This window comes from Ruditapes philippinarum, unplaced genomic scaffold (assembly GCF_026571515.1).
Source record: "Ruditapes philippinarum isolate M1 unplaced genomic scaffold, ASM2657151v2 ctg1486_1_1_1_1, whole genome shotgun sequence".
NCBI classification, from domain to species: Eukaryota; Metazoa; Mollusca; class Bivalvia; order Venerida; family Veneridae; genus Ruditapes; species Ruditapes philippinarum.
Window position 1 is genome coordinate 107,298 of NW_026866592.1, and position 23,204 is coordinate 130,501.

Consider the following 23,204-nt stretch of genomic DNA (forward strand, 5'->3'; position numbering starts at 1 on the left):
AACAAACATCTAAGCAAAATACTTGAAATCAAATAATCTGAAATTATCTCCCTGGCATAGATGTAGTTCATTTTGATAACTTCTTTTAAATCGTCAAAGTTTATGTATAAAAAAATCAAACAAAAAATATAATTTTCAAGGTGTATAATCCAACAACCGCTTTAATCGTTTTCATAATATGCTGATTTGCCTTTGGTATTTTAAAAGAATAGTATAACATTGTATGTTAGCAAACGGTAAGTGTTTTATTTCGTGAAGGACGGACACAGGATACTATCAATGTGTGATTACTATTTGATTAATTGGGAACAGAATCAATGCAATAATATAAAATGTTTCAATATTTCGATAATTAACCCAAAAAAATACCATTCGTAGTTACAAATTTACGAACATGGCCATTTCAACTACATGCGCTTTATTATTGTTAAAACTTTCACATTAGATAGTCTACTTGATAACAAAATAGGGGTAATCATTTCCATCATGCAACATTAACCACAATATAATCATCCGATAATACATGTCAAAGCCTTGTGCATATTGTCTAATGTTTAAAAACAAGTACGAATAATGCATTTTGATGATCGTGTCAGATTTTCACTGTGTATAGAATAAATCAGTGGCTGAAGTACTCTAGACATTACATTTCATGTTTTCATTGTAAAGAAATGTAATTATAGTATTATCTGATTTTCACGTGTAATACATTTATGGTTTTTATTGATAGAGTTCATACATGAATATTTTGTACGGAACTAAATGTTTCCATTATGATTCTGTTAAAATGGTTAATTATAGGTTTGTGCAACTTTAAAGAATTTAATGCACAAATTCACTCAATAAATGATTAAGAATTTTAAACGTGCATTTTATTTATGAAAAAGTTGCAAATTCGAGAGAGGGAATGGTTAACTCTCTTATGTAGTTAAAACTTGTGGTCCGACCTTTTAGCTTTTATAAAAATCAACAGCATCCATGTGAATACTATCAATTTATTCCTTAATGTTTTGTCTAAATATGTTTGCGTGCACTTTTTTTATAGAAAGACAAAAAAGCAATAAAATATGATTAAACAAATTCGAGAGAAAGTAATTTAATTTCAATAAGATTAAAATATACGATATATTGATGTTAAGAAAATGAACAGAACCTATGCATACGTATAAACTTTAGTTTTTTGTTGTTTTTTTTTTTTTTTGTGTTTTTTTTTGTTTTTTTTTTGTGGGTTTTTTGAAAGACACCTAATTGATCAACAACCATCGATCAAAGAAATCAACTAAATCAAATGTTAATGGGTCCGTCCATATTTGATAGCTCTCCAATTTTGTTGGTCCGCGACTAGAATAGGTCCAAAACATCGTTAGAAAAGCGTACTGATTTCATAATCTTCATACTTTATCACTTAGTAACACGTGGTGTGTTGGTGTAATATTAATTGTTAATTGTGTCAATTAAATAAACCAATTACCATGAAGTTTTCGACCCGGAACATCTGAACAAATAAGAATATCAACATTTATTTGTGTAACCTTCATTTTGTATAAGTATGTGGGGCACATGTTCAGTGAATGTAATATGAAGATTTTTTCTTGAACGAAGCAAAGAGATTTAAAATGAAATGAACAAATGTTATATCAGTCAATTTTTAATACTTTTTTGATATTGCATTATAATATTGACATTTTAATTCATTTAGAATTCTTTGTTTATACAACATTTCTTCATAGTAACTTATTATATAATAAAAAGTATATATTTTAAATACTCTAATAGTATACATATGAAAACTGACCCGAACTTCTAAACTATTATTCTGCTTCAACCCAAATTGCCTTGCCAATGCCACCAGTTAAGATCATAAAGCAGGTCAAATCCATTACGATGTCCGCGGTTAGTTGTTAAGGTCTTTGACTTTAAACCGCTGTAGGTTTGAGCTGCGTAAGCGCCAGTGAGAAGGCTATCCAGTTAGCTAACGGAACATCGGTGGTTCTACTCAGTTGCTTGTTTGTGCCTGAAATAATGTCAAAGGGCAAGCTGAGGTCTTCCTCCGCCAGTAAAGCTGGAAAGTCTTCATATAGATGGTGGGTCTCATGTATTCAATAACCTTTGAATTTACAATATTGTCAATTCTAGTTTTAGAAAGACACATTTATTTCTATTTATTTGTCATACATAGTTTTAAACAAGCAGAAGCAGAAAAGAAAGCGATTTCAATCAACATGAAATACTGTTTCTATCAATATTGAACGAAATATTAACGATTTTGCTGGAGATATTTATATTGAGTGATAAAATCTTGTATAAACATTTCAAACAAAGGAAATACATTATTATGTTAATTCCGTCCATATTCAGACTCAAAATAGCACGATCAGAGTACAACCACGAAAACATATCTAATGAATTAACATTATATTAAACAAAATGTTTTTATACCATCTCTAATTATTAGTCACGGTTACGTTATGATTCGTTAATCTTACTAGTTTATGGTCTAGGCTATATCAAAGTTCATGAAAGAAAATAAAAGAACCATACTTGAGCTTATGAGACCTTTCAAACTCATCGAAACAACACTGGTAACATCACTGTGAATACTATGCTTAGGTATTTTGTGGTAGCTGTAATCACCTACTTAAATTAGGGGTCAAACTTTCTTGGTCTTTTGGGATCATTTATTTCAATACTTTAACTATTGAAAATTGCATACTACTTAAGCCGGTGCTAGATGGGTGGCATACGTTACATTTTGCGTCACATGCCATTAACAGAATAAATAAAAGCGAGTATACAATGATCATTTATTCATTTTAATACCATTGCTATTGAGGGAGCTCCCATTTCGTTAAACTTATAAACATACATAAAAACTAATTTTCTCATTAATTTTACCAAGATTGTTTAGATTGGGTATGACATTGTCAATACCATTCAGAATGAATTAACTTTTCACTGATATTCAATATATTATTAATGGATTAAATACAGTTGTATTTTACAATCAACTTCTGAAACACCGCTTTGCAGATGTCAGCAAATTTTATATAAAAGATGCAATGCAACATAACAATTAATCAAACTTTAGAAAATCAAATGGCTGGGATACATTTTCTTATTTTCCTTTGATAGTACATTATAGGATAAAGTTTTAAGTGACATAATATCAATAAAGTATAGAGATACATCATTTATAATGAATACACTATACAAACAAGGAACAGCTGTTCCAGTAGATAATCTTTATTTATATTATTTGTATGGAAAATTGTGTTCTAACTTTGAGATCAAATTTTCTTCTCTCATAAAAAGTTTATTTCTGTTTCTGAGTGAAAGAAAAAAACGTTGATAGAAGCGTTTGTATGAATTGTTTTCAACATGCAATAAAATTTAGTGGTAATACCGGATTTATGGACGCTACGTAGTGTTTGATTTCTTTGCTCATGAAGTTGAATAATACAAATTGTTTGGATGCACAAATTACTCCTACAAATTGAGATTCTAAAATTAATATTGATTTATTTCGGAACAAAAGAATAATGGGATAACACAAACGCATTCAAATTTAAGCTGACAATGTTATAAATTGATTAACTGTCAACATTTAACAGTATTAAATCACTGTTTCTGAATTTTGAAGCAGTTGCTACACGCGAAAACCGTGCATTTTCTATGGAAACTAGCATGCTTTATTTCTTAATGGTGATATATCGGCAGGATAAATCTTAGAAGTTCAGGAATAAATGAGGTATAAATACTCAAGATTTGTGTTCATTTAATCAATCAAAAAGTGAAAGCGTACTTTATACTTTCTTTCAGATTGGGTGCAGAACGTCTATTTATTGCTGAGTAGAAGACTTGATAGAAAAGTTATGTAATTATAGACCAAACAAGTATGAGACAACCGGAAGGAAAATCTCGTATTCAAGTTGCTGTACTGAATTAATGATGCATATACAGCAAGAATTTATGAATACAGGCTAATGGAAAATCACAACTATCGGAGGACCGATCGGTGGATATAAGGAAATTAACTGTCAGGCATAGCGGAATAAAGAATGAAAAATTAGTTGACATGCAAAGACATACGTATTAATACAAAGGTATATATGTTTGATATTGTAAGCTCAAGTTTTATCTGGTTGTACGAAGAAGCGAATGTTGTTGGGGGTTTTCGTTAATTTATCATCTTCAATGGTGTTTATTTTAATTCGAACGAGAACCAGCAACAAATGTTGTGCCTGATTGGTATTTACTTATTGGTATAGTGGTTCGAAAATAAGGGTCACTTGCTTAGTACCATTGATACCGTTACTGTTATGTTTAATTTAAAGGAGGGGTAACAATAACTAATATGCTGAGGATGTTGTAGAAATTAAATTCCTGAAACTAAGAAATTGTTATATGACTATCATTGTCAAATGTAGTAAAATGAGAATATAATATTATGTATTACTTTGATTCATTATTCCTTTGAATGTAATTTGTATTAAAATTACGTTCAAGTAGAAGAATAAATATCTTCTTAACTATGTTTTTATCATTAATAACTAATACGTTTACACTTTATTTTACAGAAGAGTTGCTGAATTTGCCTTTTAACAGGAATGATGGCTGACGAGCACCCTGTCTTTTTGCTGAAATGTGTCGCTATTGTTTACTTAGCACATTTAACGCAGTCACATATAAACGGTAAGCATCATATAAGCTATACATCTTTATTACAATAGAAAATAGATGTTTTCATAGTGGTAATTAAAACATTCTATATGCGTTTATTTTGCTACAGCTATTTTTATTCGACATTATCATTATTATAAATTTATAAACAAGTTGATTGATTGATTGATTGATTGATTGATTGATTGGGTGATTGGGTGATTGATTGATTGATTGATTAATTGATTGATTGATTGATTGATTGATTGATTGATTGATTGATTGATTGATTGATTGATTGATTGATTGATTGATTGGGAATTAATATCAGTGAACTAGTCTTCTTGAAATCAGATAACTCATGTTTAAAATCTATTACTATTAATTTTGTTCTGTCTTTTGCATGTTTTGAATGTTATTGAGGAGGAAGAACTTTTCATAAGGATTTTACAATGTATAGATATATAAATGGGTCAACATTTTATGATTAATACAAAAAAGTAATTTCCCTTGAGAAAATAATATATGCTCATTTCTATGATGATTTGATAATTACGATATGAGTTATTTGATCGGATATTTTATTTCAGGGAATATATCTTACACGTTTGATGATTATCCGACCTCTATCCCAGACGAACAAAGACTTTATGAATACTTGATGGATGGTTACGAGAAATCCGTTCGTCCAGTTCGGAATTCCTCGACAGTTCTCGTTGTTCAATTTGCTTTACACCTTAATCAGATCATTGGCTTGGTATGTACTAAAAGTTAATTCTAGCGTTTGTGTTTTATGCCACACTCTTGCATCGATATATCAAAGAACATTTTGTTTTTGTCTTAATTTGTATACCTGATTATGCATATGTTTGTCTCCGTCGTTCTGAACACACGTTCAAACATTCGTCTCGACATCTTTACTTTTAATCAGAATAATCAGTAAAATTCATCCACACCAAAAATTTGATAACATATATCACATAACAGAACAGAACTTTTATTAACGTATACACTGCACGATTATTGTTTATACAACATCAAATTATATACATAATGCACGTGAAAAGCAAGCATGTTTTCAATATTCAACCATGGTCTTTCAAATAGAATGGACTGGAGTCGTACCAATTTTAAGAAAAAAGATGTCTCGGTTGAATCATGTGATTAGGTTTTCTATTGACCGTGATCTGGCATAGAACATCACTGTTCAAATATCAAATTATAGCATAATGTTTTGTTAAATCGTATAAACAGATCCTGGCTACATATCAATATTTTTTCTACTTTAAAAAGTAACAATTTTATAGATTTGCAAAGGTAATTTGGAAATATTTCGTTCCCGGTGTCAAGGTAAAAATCTACTGCTCATATTTGAAAATAGGTCCGAGTTTCATAAGCTTTTAATTAAGGCATTGTTTAATAACAAATAAGAGATTGATTTTACAGAGAAAGATCCTGATTTAACAGAGAACACATCTTGTTATCGATTGTTTATATGCACTTTTATTTTCAATCGGTATTTTTTTTTATTTATTTATTTCTTCTTTTTTATAATTAATTCATAAAATCAGTACATTATATGTTTCAATCGCATGATATATTTCAAGCATACTCTCACATGTAAATTCTATGCTAGAAATCAGTTTGAAAGGATGTGTTATGTGCACCTGTTCTAATTTCTACAATTTGATACCTGTTAAATGATGTATTTACTTAGTTTGTTTGGAAGATATCATTACTGGTAACTTGCCGTCAGTTATATATTGCCACTCAAGTGAACTCTCAATCATCTATGATAAAAAGTTCTAATTATTATTATTATTAAACTGCATTATGGCTTTATTTACCGTAGACCTGCTGCTTAATTCCGTTTGTTAGACAAACTTGCACTTTCGAAAGTTATGTACATTTCATAAAGAAAGTATACACATAATTGTATAAAAATGCAAAAATAGATTTGTGCCCTGTCCTGTTTTTTTTTTTCTTGTTTGGGGTTTGCCTGGGCTCCTTGCCACTGGTTCTTGTTGCTGGTCATGTGGGGGTTGCGTTCATTGAACGCCGCCTTTCCTTGTTGATCTTGTTTATCATATTATATCATATTCGATGCGAACTTACTTTGACAATAACTTTGTTCAATGAAAAAAAAATATCACATGCATCAAAATACTTAGGATCAGACCTTGGCTGGAAACAACACATTGACAAGATCACCAAAAAAGCTAACAACATACTAGGCTTCCTAAAACGTAATCTGAGAAACACAAGCTGTGAAACTAAGACAAAAGCCTACATATCTCTTGTTCGGTCTTACTTAGAAAACTGCTGCACTATTTGGAACCCTTATCACAAAAACCTCATACATAAAGTAGTAATGGTCAAAGAAGAGCAGCACGCTTCACTACAAACAGGTACCATAACACCAGCAGCGTCTCAGATATGCTACATCATCTAAACTGGGAAACATTGGAAACCGCCGTCAAAAAATCAAACTCATTATGTTTTACAAAATCATCCATCAACTTGTAGAGATAGATCCAGGCAAATTCTTAACACCATTTAAACCCAGACCAATGTCGCCATACCGTACCCGATTCCTGCATCAATCAACGTCCAGCTTCTTTCCTCGTTGTATTCCTCATAAGGAACACCTATTGCTGAGGCTCATTCTTTGACATCCTTCAAGAATGAGCTCTCTAGACTAACCTTCTAAGGGGACTTCCATGCACAGTTACGAATTACCGCCAAATGAAGGGCTGGAGCTATGCCAGCAGGGTCTCGGACCTGGGCACCGCCACGGAAGCAAGATTGGTCTTGCCTAGAAAAGTAACTGTGTACAACTACTTTCTGCTACTTCTTTTCTTTTTAATTTCTATTTGGCAAAAAGTGTGTCCGTGTCCTTTTTCTTTCTATCCTATTTTTATTTCTCTTTAATCTTCTTTCTAGTGCACCGTTAAATTCATGTCAAGTTTGACAGTTTAACGTACAGATGTAGATGTAGATGTAAATAGACAAGATAAAGAATTTTAAGACATGCCCGAAACATACGAAAGACCAGTGGGACATTTCAACTTCATAAATTCATTTTTTAATTTTTACGATTTCAATTTCACGAATTCAAGATTTCATCTTCAATGAGATGAAATTGTGTATTCATGAATTTTGAAATTGCAAATGCGTGAATTCTGTATGTTTAAATCATGCAGATGAAATTGAAAATTCGTGAAGATGAACCGGAAAATTCAAGAAATGAAATGCTACCACTTTTCTTTCGAAGAAATATGATACTTGTCATTCCACAATTGCAAACAATATTATTATGCCCCCACTTCGAAGAAGAGGGGCGTCCGTGGCCGAGTGGTTAAGGTCGTTGACTTCAAACCACTTGCCCCTCACCGCTGTGGGTTTGAATCCCGACAGGGACTTTGGATTCTTTCATGTGAGGAAGTTATCCAGCTAGCTTACGGAACGTCGGTGGTTCTACTCAGGTGCCCGTTCGTGCCTGAAATAATTCACGGAAGGGCACATGAGGTCTTCCTCCACCAGTAAAAGCTGGAATGTCGCGATATGACCTATACTGTGTTGATGTGACGTAAAACCCAAAACAAACAAACAAAAACTTCGAAGAAGAGGGGGTATATCGCTTTGCACTTGTCGGTCCGTAGACCAAATGGTTTCCGAGTGATAACTATAGAACCCTCAGGCCTAGGAACTTCAAACTTGGTATGGTGATTGGTCATGACCAGTAAATGACCCCTATTGATTTTGGGGTCAAGGGGTCAAAGTTCAAGGTCACATTGATCTTGTAGGTAAAAACGGCTTCCGATCAATAACTAAAGAACCCTTAGGCCTAGGAACTTCAAACTTGGTATGATGATTGGTCATGACCAGCAGATAAGCTCTATTGATTTTGGGGTCAAGGGATCAAAGGTCAAGGTCGCATTGACCTTTAAGGTAAAAACCGTTTCCGATCAATAACTAAAGAAAGCTTAGGCCTAGGTACTTCAAACTTAGTATGATGATTTGTCATGACCATCAGATGACCCCTATTGATTTTGGGGTCAAGGGGTGAAAGGTCAAGGTCACATTGACTTTGTAGGTGAAAACGGTTTCCGATCAATAAATAAAGAACGCTTAGGCCGAGGTACTTCAAACTTGATATTATGATTAGTCATGGCCAGCAGATGTCCCCTTTTGTTTTTTGGGTCAAGGGGTCAAAGGTCAAGGTCACATTGACCTTATAGGTAAAAACGGTTTCCGATCAATAACTTAAGCACACTTAGGCCTCGGAACTTCAAACTTGGTATGATGATTGGTCATGACCAGCAATGACCCCTATTGATTTTTGGGTCAAAGGTCAAGGTCATATTGACCTTGTAGGATAAAACGGTTTCTGATCAATTACTAAAGAACCCTTAGTCCTTGGAACTTCAAACTTGGTATGGTGATTGGTGATGACCAGCAAATGACCCCTATTGATTTTGGGGTCAAGGGGTCAAAAGTCAAGGTCACATTGACGTTGTAGGTAAAAACGGTTTCCGATCAATAACTAAAGAACCCTTAGGCCTAGGAACCTCAAACTTGATATGATGATTGGTCATGACCAGTAGATGACCCCTATTGATTTTGGGGTCAATGGGTCAATGTCATAGTGACCTTGTATTAAATGACTGTTTCTGACCAATAACTCGACAACTCAAGTTGCCTTGGTTGATATTTTTATGTGCTTTTGGTATACACATTTGAAGGTCTTATGTAATATAACAACTTGGCTGTCATTAATGAGGCCTATGTGATTCATAAAATTTATGTATACATTATTTGGTAAGATTTTTAATAACTTTTATTGCTGCACACAACCTACAGGGTCACAATAATTATTACCTTGTGACTAGTCATGGCCAGTAGATACTAGATAACCACTATTAATTTCTTGTTCACTGGGTCAGAAGTCATGCATAATAACCTGATCACATGACAAATTGGCTGCCGATAGGGGGCATAATAGTTCCCGGTGGTTGTCGTTTTCATAGGGAAAAAAAAGTGGTTTAGCTCTACACCGTTTGTATCACAGATTATAATGGCCATAACCTTCCCGGCTGACTTGGAAATTATCGGGAAGGGGAGGAAGGATGCTTCCAGACAGATCTCTGACGTTGCTTTCCGGTTCAAAAAAAGTGAATCCGCGTATAATCACATGTTATCACTCGATATAAAAAGTAATCGCCTTCTTTACGATACCTCCTGTCGTACTACTGACACATTTTCACCTTTACCCCCATCTGCTCCGACGTCAACAAACGAAGCAGCCATCTTTCTTAAACGCGTCGCATTCCTAATCTATCAATCATAATGCCCTAAGCTGTACCATATATAATAACGACCTTATCTGCCACGTGCTTCACACTTACTCGTCTATCTCGGAGTATGTACTTTTGAATGGCAGCCACTGTTTCTTCATCTGTTACAGTCACTAGTCTACCTGCATGACTGTCGTCTTCAGTTGCCCCTTTATCATCTTTAAACTGCTTCATCCACTTTGAAATGGCACCTTTTGACAGAACAGTCTCTCCGTAAACTTTTTGCAAATCTTTACGAGTATCGGAAAAAGACTTTCCGAATTTTGTGTGAAACTTTATAACGATGCGTTGTTCGTTGACGCTGTGTGACGCCATTTTCGAACGGATGCCCAAAACGTGACTTCATTTACGGTTTATGACGTAATAAGTGATGACATCAAAGTTTTGTACATAGTAAGATTCAATTTGGAATAATCTGTTTTCACAGTATTTAAAGTATCCTTTTAAACGGACTAGTAGTTTTGACGCTTTTGAATTAGTATACGAATTTATTGATGCTTCTTCGTATATATTTTATATCGTCCTAACAGCACACAATGTTTGAATTTTTATGTGATAAATTAATTAACGCGCATTTGAATTATCATTTTAACACTTGTAACGCTTATATAATGTACAATTAACATTATTCTTACATGTAAAAAAGGCTAGCTGATACAGTGAGCTTGTTTTGGTTTTCCTGCAATTTTAATTTTCCCATAAACAAATCAGTTTCCTAACTGATCATATTCATCGTTTCATCAAAATACAAATTTTAAGAAAAAGAAATTATGAACTTCCGTGGGAGTTAAAATTCACTTCTTAAGAATACAGGCGCTCTAGGAAAAGTGCAACAAAGATAATATGAATTTACAACCCAATAACTTATTTCATGTTTTTCATATTTTTTGTTAAACAAAAGTTTAAGCCTTTAGATTGTATCAACATACAGAAGCATAATGCCTCAAATCAGTTGCAATAATCTTTATTGCATCTTATCGTACTAGGCGTGTAATAATTGTAATGTATTTTCAAATGATTTATCATACAATCATAATTTAAGATAAGTGTACTACACATGTGTATGTAATAATGTAATAATAGTGCATGAAATCTTCATAAAGAAGGTAGATAGGTCAAATATGTTGGTCTGACCAAATGTTTTCAAGATTTTATTCAAAAAAACCTTAATATAATACATGCATGTGTAGGGAAACAAAGGTGTATTGATGTAGCTTTGGGCCGATAATTTTTGCTCATGCCCACGAAGGGTGCTTATTAAAATCGCACAGACTGTCTGTTTGTTCGTCTGTGCGTTCCTACTTACATAACACTTGTCATGCATTGAAGGATTTTAAAATAACTTGATATAAATGTCTTCCATATCCAGATAAAATACCCATGTTCTTACCTGAAAGCTCAAGGTGGTAACATAGAGAAAATAAGAATCCCTAAAGAATGCCAAACACGGGAAATTGAAAATATTGCAGACTCGGTTTGATTGAACCTGAACTATTGTCCACGCCCCTAGCACCGGCTTAAGCAGAATTCATTATTTAACTTGAACTGGTACAATTTTGAATTTGAAACATCCACAGATGTGTTCATATGGCGGTTATTATGGAACCTTCAATGTGACATGTCAGTGCCATTCCATGAAAAGCGGCATATAGACCCCAAGTATATGTGTGCCCTAAACGAGAAAACAATAGGTGGAACTAAATAAAATGGAATTTTGAAAGGGATCAGAGGTTATTAAGTTTGCTATGAATAGCATTTCATTTCGCAATTGGTTTCTTCGATTCTCTTTTCCTTTCATAATACCTTTCTGCAATACTTACGAAACCTTACCTTTCGTCAATTTTGTGTGACAGCTCTTGTTTTATTTTGTTTCTCTTTTCTTTTTTTTTTCTTTTTTCATTTCTCTTCTTTTCTTTTTATCAGCTCCACTACAAATCAGTGTAGTTAAATACATTTTAAATAATCTTTGATGTTTAATTAAAACATTATTAAAAATTACATGATGACTTTAACAGCTTGCTTTTTTTTATTCATTCAGACTATAATCATACCATCAAATTTAACTTTCTTGTATCATAGTTTTGGTACCTTTCTGTTGAAAATGTGTCAGAGTTAAATCGTATGCATACATATACATGTATAGTGCGTTAACTTGAATGCAGGTATTAGTTACTATGCCCTTTGATTGGCTCATTTTTGCTGGATTTACTTATTGTAATGACAGATTAAGGGAAAGCGAAAGAAATATTACATTCAGATGCTCAATCATTGATTACTTTTTTCTGGGGTTTCATATTGTGAACGTCAGGGAACGTGTTTTTCTGTTTGAGTATGATCCAAAAGAGAAAGAACACGAAAACTTTCGGCAATCTGATTAATACTTCGTTGCTACGCCCATACGTATAAATCAGATTGCCTCGTGTTTCGATGCTCTTTCTATTACAAAACAAACACAAACAAAAAATCAGGTCGACTTATGAAGGTAATTCTCAAACCCTTTCATTTATATGTACTAATACAACGGATATTTCATCTTCTGTGGAATAAGCTTGAAACATAAATTAGGTGAGTTCAATGAACTCTTTTAATATCGTTCTTAAGATTAGCATAACTTTAAAGAATTATTTCAAAAGAACGCTGTAATTCTGCTTGCCATAAAACGTTCAACTTAGTTTACCTTAGTAAGCCTTGAATTATATATATCTTATGTTTGTATCATATATGATACACTGATAAAATATCAAAAGAATGACAAATTATGTGTAAGAGTTGTTGATATTTTAAACCTTTATGTAAGAGAACACGTATTCTACCAAAATGAACTTATGAAACAATTGTTTCCATGTTTAATATTTCAGTTCCCATTATGCACTTCATTTAAAAATATTGAATTAAGTCATATAGCTGAAACTAATCTGCTTATCTTATTAAGTGTGTTCTGCATCTTATCAATTATGATTTAATTCTAGGACCGTTTGTTCCATTACCTTCACTCGAACCAAAATAAAAAGAAATATTGACAAAATTATAGTAAGTTCTAGAAAATGAAACGAAACAATCAAACTGAGTTTGAAAATTGTCTTTGAGTTGTCCATCGTCTATATGTTCAACGTCAAAACAATTGTTTCGTCTGAAGGAACCAGAACTTGGCTAAAATAGTTGAAATATTTGTTTAATGTGAGTACAGACTTACGTTTACGGTTCATATTTTCTTCTTTTTTTTCTTGAAATTTTACGAAAACAATATTGTAGAATATCAAATTCTTCCGACTGTAAATTGCAGAACTCCAACCGATTCCTAGAGACATAGTGGCATAACACAGAAAATTTAATTGCAATCCCTTTGTATTCCATTGTTGAATTATCCTGATTATCGTTCAACATTCAACTAAATAGTAGGATTAAGTAAAATAATTACGATATTCTGTAGTAAGTACACATTAATTTTTTGTAGAATAGAGGCGCCCTTGGAAAATAAAACAAAAGTTGCCAAAGAGGATGAGTGAATTATAAACATAAGAAACGACCATGAACTGTTTTAAAAAAGAAACATCCGACTGAAAAAATGTATTTAGGTCCTACTTTCAAAATAAGCTTTAAAAGTTCGACATATTTAATTTATCTTCGTTGAGTCTACAGGTTATATTTTATATTATTGATATTGAGACAAAACTTACACTTTCGAATTGTGTATACATTAAAATGGAAAGTGCAAACATGGTTGTATAGATATTGTAACAATTTCTTTAATATGAAGTGAATTTAAATGTACAACCGTGTGCATTTTTGTCAAATTGACTTTTAAATTAATTATTTTAAAAATAATATGCAAACAAATAACATGTCAAATTGACTTTTAGATTCATATTTACACAAAGTATATCTTACACGGCCATTATGTATTAAACATTATATGGACTTTTAAATTTATTTAAATGAAATTATAACGTAAAGTTTATCTATTGAATGGACTTTCTACTTCATTGTATAACAATTATAACGAAATTGAAATCAACGGACCTTTGAAATCATTTTATATCAATAATAATGCAAAACTAATTGAATTAATTTACATGTAAAATAAACGGTAATCTTGTTTTGCTTTTCTGAACATTTTATTCAGTCCCAGCAAAATCAGTTTTGCTTGGTTTCCTTAAGTAGGTAATCTGCTTTAAAGTAACATCAAACAACAAATCTAAGAAAAAGAAATTATGAACTTCCAAGGGAGTTAAAGCGCACTTCTTAAGAACGCGGGCCCTCTGGGGAAGTGCAATGGAGATTAAAAGATTTTCCAACCTTATAACTAATTTTATATTTTTTTCTGCGCAAAAATATTTCACTATATGATTGTATCAATAGATCACTTGCAATATCTTTTATCGCTTCGAATTTTTACAGGCACGCTATTATTTTCAAGGGAATTTTTCATGTTATGTTAAAATTGTTGTTGGAAGAACGGTGGATCGTTACAGTATTACAATAATTATGAGCAATAAACTTACCCCTATTCCCGAATTAAAAATACACAAAGATTCTCACAGACTTATAGTTAGTTCCAGGAAATGAAATGAAACAATTGAATTGAGTTTAAGTATTGTCGCTGACTTTGTCCATCGTCTATAAATCCGTTACAAAAGCTTTACCATTCAAGGTTAAAACAATTGTTTTGGTCTGAAGGAGCGAAAACTTGGCAACGGATGTTGAAATGTTTGTTAAATTAATCTACAAACGTACGTTCGTTTAAAGTTCATTTGTATTTGTTTCTTCAAATTTAAGAAAACAATAACAAAGCAGATTTAATTTTTTAAGCTGGAAATTTTAGAAATCCAACCGATTCCTGGAGATAAAAGAGATATAAAACAGTAAAATTCATTTCAATTTCCTTGTTTTCTTGAGTGTTAAATTGCTCTGATTATCGGTCAACCAAAAAGTAGAATTAAGGAAACAAATTATGACATTATGTAGGGAGTACAAATGCAATTTTTGCAGAACAGAGGCGCCCTTGGAAACAAAGAAAGATGCAACAACACCGAATATAAGTTTTCAAAATCGGTTTGTAATTCAGTCTACCGGTTAACTTTTTATAATTATAATAATAATATTGAAACAATAAGATATCAAATTTCACTGTTAAAAGTTGTGCATATTCAAATGCAAAGCGTACACATAATTGTATAGAATTTGTAACAATATTTTATACGTCGTTAATTTAAATGTACTACCTTATCTATTATTGGTCAAATCGACTTTTCAATTCATTATTACAACAATAATACCGCAAAGAAATAACATGTCAAATAAACTTTTATATTATATTTACACAAAAAATATCTTAAACAGCAATTATGTATTAAACATTGAATAGACTTTTAAATTTGTTTTATAACAATTTTAATGCAATGTTTATCTATTAAACGGAGGTTTAAATTCATTCTATAACAATTATAACGAAATGGCTATCTAAAGAATAGATGTTTAAATTCATTTTATAATGATAATAACGCAAAAGTAATTAAATTAAATTTACATGTAAAACTGAAACAGTAAGCCTCAACAAAGTAAGTTTTTGTTGATTTTCTATACATGTATTAGCTAATCTGCTTGAACGTTTCATCAAACAACAAATCTAAGAAAAAAAAATTATGAATTTCCGAGTGAGTTAAAACGCACTTTCCTAAGAACGTGGACGCACAGGAAGAAGTGCAACAGAGATTTTCAAACCTTATTACTAATTTTGTATTTTTGCTGCACATATATTAAACTATATGATTGTATCAACATACCAAAACATATGGCTGCGCAGGTGCAAATAATTGTGGGCAATTCAACATTCACTTACTTACTTACTTACTTACTTACCTACCTACCTACCTACCTACCTACCTACCTACTTACCTACTTACCTACTTACTTACTTACTTACTTACCTACCTACCTACCTACCTACCTACCTACCTACCTACCTACTCACTCACTTACTCACTCACTCACTCACTCACTCACTCACTCACTTACTCACTTACTCACTTACTCACTTACTCACTTACTTACTTACTTACTTACTCACTTACTCACTTACCTACTTACTCACTTACTTACTCTGGAATTAAAAATGTTTTAGTTATTTCCGCGCTAATCCGAGATACAAACAAACTTTTACAGTTAAAGCTTTTAAATAAGCGCTGCAGTTTGAAAAGTTGTGAGCAGTATGCACCGTGTAGCTGTTAAACTTTCTTTGTACCAGGGGATTACCTTGGAAAACCCACAATTGCCGAGTTACGGGTTTCAACTATTCATTTCAAAAATCTTATAACTTGTAATGGGTTGGTTTGATTTACAACAACAAGAGCATTCAACCATATATGTGTATATCAGAAGTGTACGCATAAAGGTGTTTTCCTGGTTACTTTGAGTTTATATTCTTTGAATTTTTGTCTGCATACATGGACCCATCATTTTTTTATTATCAGTAATGTGATCATTAAAAGAAATGCAGGCACTTCTAGGATTTCTTAACATCAAAATTTGTTTTCTTTCTTTCTTTATTTTGCAACGTTACTTTCTTTTCGCTTTTTCATAGATTGCATGATGAATATAATATCTTTTCTTCTTTCTATTCTACCGTACAATAATCATACAATCTAATCTAACTTTCATAACAAAACGAAACATAAATCAGGTTGACTTTTGATGGTGATTATCATACTCTTTTATTAATATGTGCTGATATAACGGATGATTCATCTTAAACCATATCTGTGGAATTAGTTTTATATATGTATTAGTCGAGTTTAGTTAACTCCTATAATTACGTATGTTCTTACGAGTATCATAACTTTTTAAGAACATTTCAAACGAACGCTGAATTTCTGCTTGCCATTTAAAGTCCACAATTAGCTTACCTTAGTAAGCATTGAAGTATAGATAGATAGATTTATTTCGGCATAGCAAGCATATACATAGTTGACAACATAACATAGGATAAAATAATGAGCATTATTAAATACTATATCACAAACGAGAAAACCATGACATGCTCACCAACACAAAGGATAACACAAAAAAGGGAAAAATGTTCATCCTATGTTTGTATCATGTATGATACACTTAGAGAAATTATTTGATTTGGTTCGATTTGAAGTTGAATAATGTAAGTTTAAAAATAAGACCAAAGATAGATAGAACTTGTGTTGGAGTTGCTAATATTTCAAACCTAAATAGTTAAAGACAATACGTATTTTACCAAAAGAAACTTTTGAAACAATTCTTTCATGGTTAATATTTCAGTTTTCATAATGCAATTTCATTTTTAAACTTTACACTATATCATAAAGCTTTAACAAATCTGCTTATCTTATTGAGTGTGTTCTGCATCTTGTCATCTATAATTTAATTCTAGGACCGAGTGTTTCATTACCTTCAACCAAACCTGAAGAAAAAGAAATATTAACACAATTAACAAATAGTTAATTCTAGAATATTATGACTGATTGTATCCATCTTCTTTAAATATTTACAAGTGCTTTAACATTCAAGGTTAAAACAATTGTTTCGTCTGAAGGAAACAGAACTCGGCTACAAAAGTTGGAGTATTTGTTTAATGTGTCTACAGACTTACGTTATCAGTTCATATTTTCATTTGTTCCTTGAAATTTACGAAAACAATATTGTAGAAGATTTTTTTTTTCAGTGGTAAAACTCTAATCGATTCCTAGAGAGATACTGGCATAAGACAGTAAATTCAATTTCAATTTTCCAATTTTTAAATTGCTCCGATTATCAGCTGACCAAATAGTAGAATTAAGGAAAGAAATTATGAAATTAAATAATCAGTATACATGTAATTACACTTCTTCAGAACAGGGGCGCCCTTGGATAGGAAAAATGATGCCAAAGAGGATTAGTTAATGATAAACATAACATAAAAACAGAGTTGCTAATTTGAAAAAAACACAACAACACGCAAAGTCGACATGAATTATGTTTTGGTAGGAAATAGTAGAATTAAGGAAAGAAATTATGACATTCTGCAGGGAGCACAAATGCATTTTTTAGAATAGAGGCGTCCTTTGAAAAATAAAAATGGATGCCAAAATGAATGATAAACATAACAAAACAACTTGTAACTTTTCTTGAAAAAAAACAATTAACAATGCAAAGTCGACATAGAGTATATAAGGGGTAGGAAATCCAACATAAGCTTTTTACATTCGGCATATTTCGTCTATTTTCGTATTTTAGTGAATAAAAAAGGTTCGATATTATCCAAATTAACAAAATCATCTTATCAGATCAAATAAGGGCTTTTCTCCTCCACTTTGTTTAACAATAGAGGTGCATAAACATTTAAATGAAAATGCTTGTTGCTTTTTATTTCCTATCGTGCCACTGTTTTATTATATCGTTTATAACGCTGTTATCTGATTAACTTCACAATCTCAACATTTCAAAATGGAATTGCACGTTCCGTTTTTGTTCTTACGCTTTCAAATCTATTTAAATTGAAAACAATAAGTATGGAGCATTGGATTTTATCACGTTCCTGTCTTATCATTGATCTTCAATCTTAATTAAAAAAATTTCCAACGGTGTGCAATATTGTAAATAATATTGTTATTAGCCTTTAAGGAATAGTGCCCGTATCGTCTGCATCGTACACCAAATATTTATTACCAGTTTTTAATTGCAGTTATTTTATGTCATTAATTGCTTTTTGTAAAAGCCTGCAATCTAAAATGTCATTAATTTAATATATCAAGATCTTGTAATGTGTATTTAATTATATTGATAATGATATTCGTGCAATCTTTATTTACTGATATTCATTTAATAATTTGCCTGATCTCGTGACTTTACTTTTTATTTACATCAGTATATATTTTGTTGTTACTCAATGAATTTATTGCTGTTTTTAAGAAAATAGATAAATACAGAATCCCTTAAGAAAGCCCAACACGGCGAAATTGAAAATGTTGCAGGCTCGGTTTGATTGAGCCTGTTCATGGACAGTACTGGAAAGTGCAAGTTACCGTCCACACCCCCTAGCACCGGCTTAAGCAGAATTCAACATTTAAACATGAAATAGTAAACTTTTGAATTTAGAAACATCCGCAGATGTGTTCATACGGCGGTTATCATGGAACCTTCAATGTGACACTTCCGTGCCATTCCATGAAAAGAGGCGTATGTTCCCCAAGTAATAAAAAGCGTGTGTCCTAAACGAGAAAACAATGGGCGGAACTAAATAAAATGGAATTTTGAAAGGGGATCAGAGGATATGAAGCCTGCGTATCACAGATAAGACGTCAAAAGACAAATTTAAAAAGCAGGCAACATATCCTAAGGGTGATTCAACAATATTCAAGTAGGAATATTGGAACCACCCAACTAGAAAATGCCGAAAGGTTGAAACCAAAAATACCACAAGCACAACAATAATGTCGTGCTGAATAAGAATTCCACTAAGTCCAAAAGCCTAAAAACGTAAAATTTGAATTTCAAACAAAGATCAGCTTAAGCCTGTGATAATTCGAATACATGAAAGTGAAAATTAATATAACTGTATTTATGAAAACATTTTGTAAGTCTAAATTGACTGTTCCTGTCTGAACTTATTGATTGCCTATAGTAGAACTTATTGATTAACAATGCGAACTATGTATTATACAGTTCAGCTTTTTAAATAAATTATCAAAATATCGTTATTGGGTTCCGGAAAATCCGTTATAATTCCTCGACAGACTTTTATAAACACAGATGTAACTAAGCTGAAGACAGGAAATGAAATTTCCTTGGTTTCTTGTAGTAATTAATCTGATTTATCGTCTCATCGAACAGCAAATCCAAACGAAAAAGAAAAATGAACTTATCGAACTCTTTAGAAAAAGCGCTTTTTTTAAAAATTAAAACAAAAAATGCAAAGAGGATAAACGAATGATTACCGAAACAAAAAAATATAAACTTTCTTTGAACATACATATGAAAACGCTTACATGTTGTTGCATTTTAGATCATCGTAACAAATCGTTCGTGAAAATTTATTTAACCAGAGGTTATTAAAGAGAAGATATTTCCTAAGTTATTCTTGCAGATATTTCTTTCTTTAATGTATTATCCTTTATCGGTCCTTATCTTTGGTTTTAGTGCGTTTTATTTCATACAACAGGACTGGTTAGTTTACGATTACGATTCATTTAAACTGCTTTTTTTATTATCTTTATATCAATGAGCAAACACCGTACATACATACGTATCCGATGTTTTTGGTAGCTCTATTTTGCATTATTCCTTATACTCTGGTGTCTTTGTCTGGTTTTGTAACTTAATAATCACCTTAAATCGTAACTTAAAGTTTGCACATTTTTGTCCGTGGAATAGTACTATTATTTGTTTAAAATCAGAATTAGAGAAAAGATAGAAGCTGGTTTATGGCATGTTCCTATTTCATTGATGATATGTTGTTTAAACCAGGGAGACATTTTCTCGTCAAATATGTCACGTTAGCTATAGAAATCTGGTGTGTTTTTTTAGTTTCAAGACTTAGTCTAGTCTTCCATTTATTTTACAAAGCATAATGATAACACAATGGTTCTTGACCAGTCTATAGCAAAACATAAAAATGTAGTTTATTATCAGCCACAAAATATGTGATATGTGTGTCCGTATGGTTTCTCTATACTTGTAATCTTTATGATTGCTTTTAAGAACAGTGTGAACATTATATACATTAAACTTCTTGTAAATTTCAATCAAAACAGTTCTCACACAGGTCGATTTCAAAATTTAGGTACAATGTACAACTGTTCACTCAGTCGAATTTTGTCTTTTGTCTTTTTCCCCAATTGGAAGTGTTACTTTTGTTTGTATGGTTTTTTTTGTTGTTGTTTTTCTTTTTTGGTCAAGTAAGCGTTTATCTTAGCCTTTAAGTTAGTTATTCTGGTGCATTTCGCGATGGAATCTGCAATATGAAAGCACGACGTTGAAGAAAGTCTGTTCTCTTTTATCAAACTACTAAATTTTTCTGGGATCTTTAGATTGAAAATGATTTCTAAACAGACAGATTTATGTGATAAAGAATCTAATAGAATCTGAACATTTTGCAAATCAATTCCCGTAATATAAAGACGATATTTGATTCGTGCTTCTAGTTTTAATATGAAAACATAAAAAACGGAAAAATAAAAGTTATCGTGAAGCGAAATCAAATATCTTTAAAGTATCTGATGATATTTCTAAGCTTGTAAAACTGACAAAGATGTAAAACATTTTAGCACTATCTGATTTTGATTTCATGAAATCTGTATTGCCAATCAAGGAAATAGAGTACTTGTTTATAAAGTGGTGTGATAAGTTCAATTGTGGTAGCAAAAAAAAAATAACATAAGAACATGTAAATATGACAGTTTTCTTATGATATTTCCTTTTGCATATCTTCCTGTTTCTAACCAAACCTCAAGAATTTAAATTTAGTAATAAGAAACGGATTATTAATAAACTTTGTAGCATAAAAACTAAAAAAAGACACGCTTAAAACGTTACAAAAAACAAAGTGTAACAAAAAATTGAATAAACATTTCTATGCAATGGTTAGAAAAAAATCATAATTTTCTTTAGAAATAATACAAATTGTTTAATTTAAATTTTACTTCATAAAAAAATATGATATTATTGTTGTAATATATAAAAAATTCTGGAAACAAAGTGATCCCTCGGAAGCATTAATCACAACAAAATGTCTTAAGAATTGCAGACTCGGTTTGGTTGAGTCTGTACATGAGGAATAATGAATAAATGCAACATCCCTCACGCCCCCTAGCACCGGCTTGAGCGGTACTCAATTCTCAACACAATATAGTGTTGGCATTAATGATCCCGAAGGACCAGAAAATATAACAACACTGAAGTGAAGTACGGGTAAAATTAAAACTAGATTTTGAGAATTTGTACCTGTAATACTTACCAATACCTACTACATTTATATCTATCATTTTATTTATCAGTTCTGTGTTTCTACCTTTTATCTGTAAAACCTTGAAAATGAAATGATAGTATCGAATTAGTTTTATTGCTTTGGAACTGAATAAGCAGAACATATAAATCATGTTCACGCTGATAATGATATGATGTATAACGAAAAATGTTTATTTTAGAGAGAAAGGAAACCTACTCGTTTGAACGGTTGACATAAATGACATATTGAACAAAACCTTTTCTGTCTTTACTAACAAATCAAACAGTCATAACAAAAACAATCTTCTTGAAAAATAGTCTTGTTTCAAAGATACTTCAAGATATGTGTACTCTTTGGAGAATTTCTTGGAGTGGTTAATTAAAGTTTGTTGTTTTAATTTTTGTAGATCTACGTTAAAATAGTTATTGTTGTTTTATATTGTATTAGCCTCTTATGGACAAAGATTGATCAAGCAAAGCCTGAAATATTCTCGTTATTTTTTTTTTATTTCCGTGCTTTGGCTGACTATATTTGAGGTACAGTAGCTAACCTTTGCAAAACAACGTTGAAGCAATATTTGAGTCATACATGAACTATCCAATGAAAGTCCAGAAATAATTATTTTGCTTCATTTGCTACTATTGATAAAATGACAAATTAGGTTATCATTATTTCTAAATACATCACGTGGTTTATAGATCCTGTAAATATTCTATTGTAGCTTCATTAACAGCAATTTTGCCACTTCTTAACGAACGTTTGGTCATATTTATAAAAATCAGTATTTTCGTAGTTTGATACAAAAACATTTAGAGAAAAATGCGAATATTTCAGCACAAATGCACCAGAATAGGTTTACAATTGATAACGCTGGAAGAAATGTGTATGTTTTAAGATATGAAATATTAATTCGTTATAAAACAATTCAAAACTTCAAGACACTTATCAGGGAAAAGAAATTTAATTTGGCTTTGCCAGCATCTAAATTCGCATTGAACTAGATATTGTTCATTCTATTCCTGTTTTGTCACTTTAACTTGGTATCCTTCGTCAACAAACTAGTTCTTTTAGTCTCCAGTAAAACAAATGCATTTTGTGATAGAACGTTCTATTTTAAATCATCTTTGACGAAGAAAGTCCGTCCTCTTTTATCATTCAATTTTACGGTATTTTAAGATTGAAATTTATTTCGATAAATACAGATTCATATGCTGAGAATTCAGTAAAGAATCGGATGT

General features: G+C 31.6%; 1 protein-coding gene across 1 annotated transcript in view; it reads left to right on the forward strand.

Moving 5' to 3' along the window:
- LOC132732997 (neuronal acetylcholine receptor subunit alpha-10-like) overlaps positions 1-23,204 on the forward strand; it is a 51,713-nt gene that overhangs the window by 24,132 nt on the left and 4,377 nt on the right. The window contains exons 2-4 of the mRNA XM_060719555.1: positions 3,820-4,103; positions 4,578-4,692; positions 5,250-5,416. Coding sequence (XP_060575538.1) covers positions 4,608-4,692; positions 5,250-5,416 — 252 coding nt within the window. The 5' untranslated portion in view covers positions 3,820-4,103; positions 4,578-4,607. The remainder of the gene's footprint in view (positions 1-3,819; positions 4,104-4,577; positions 4,693-5,249; positions 5,417-23,204) is intronic.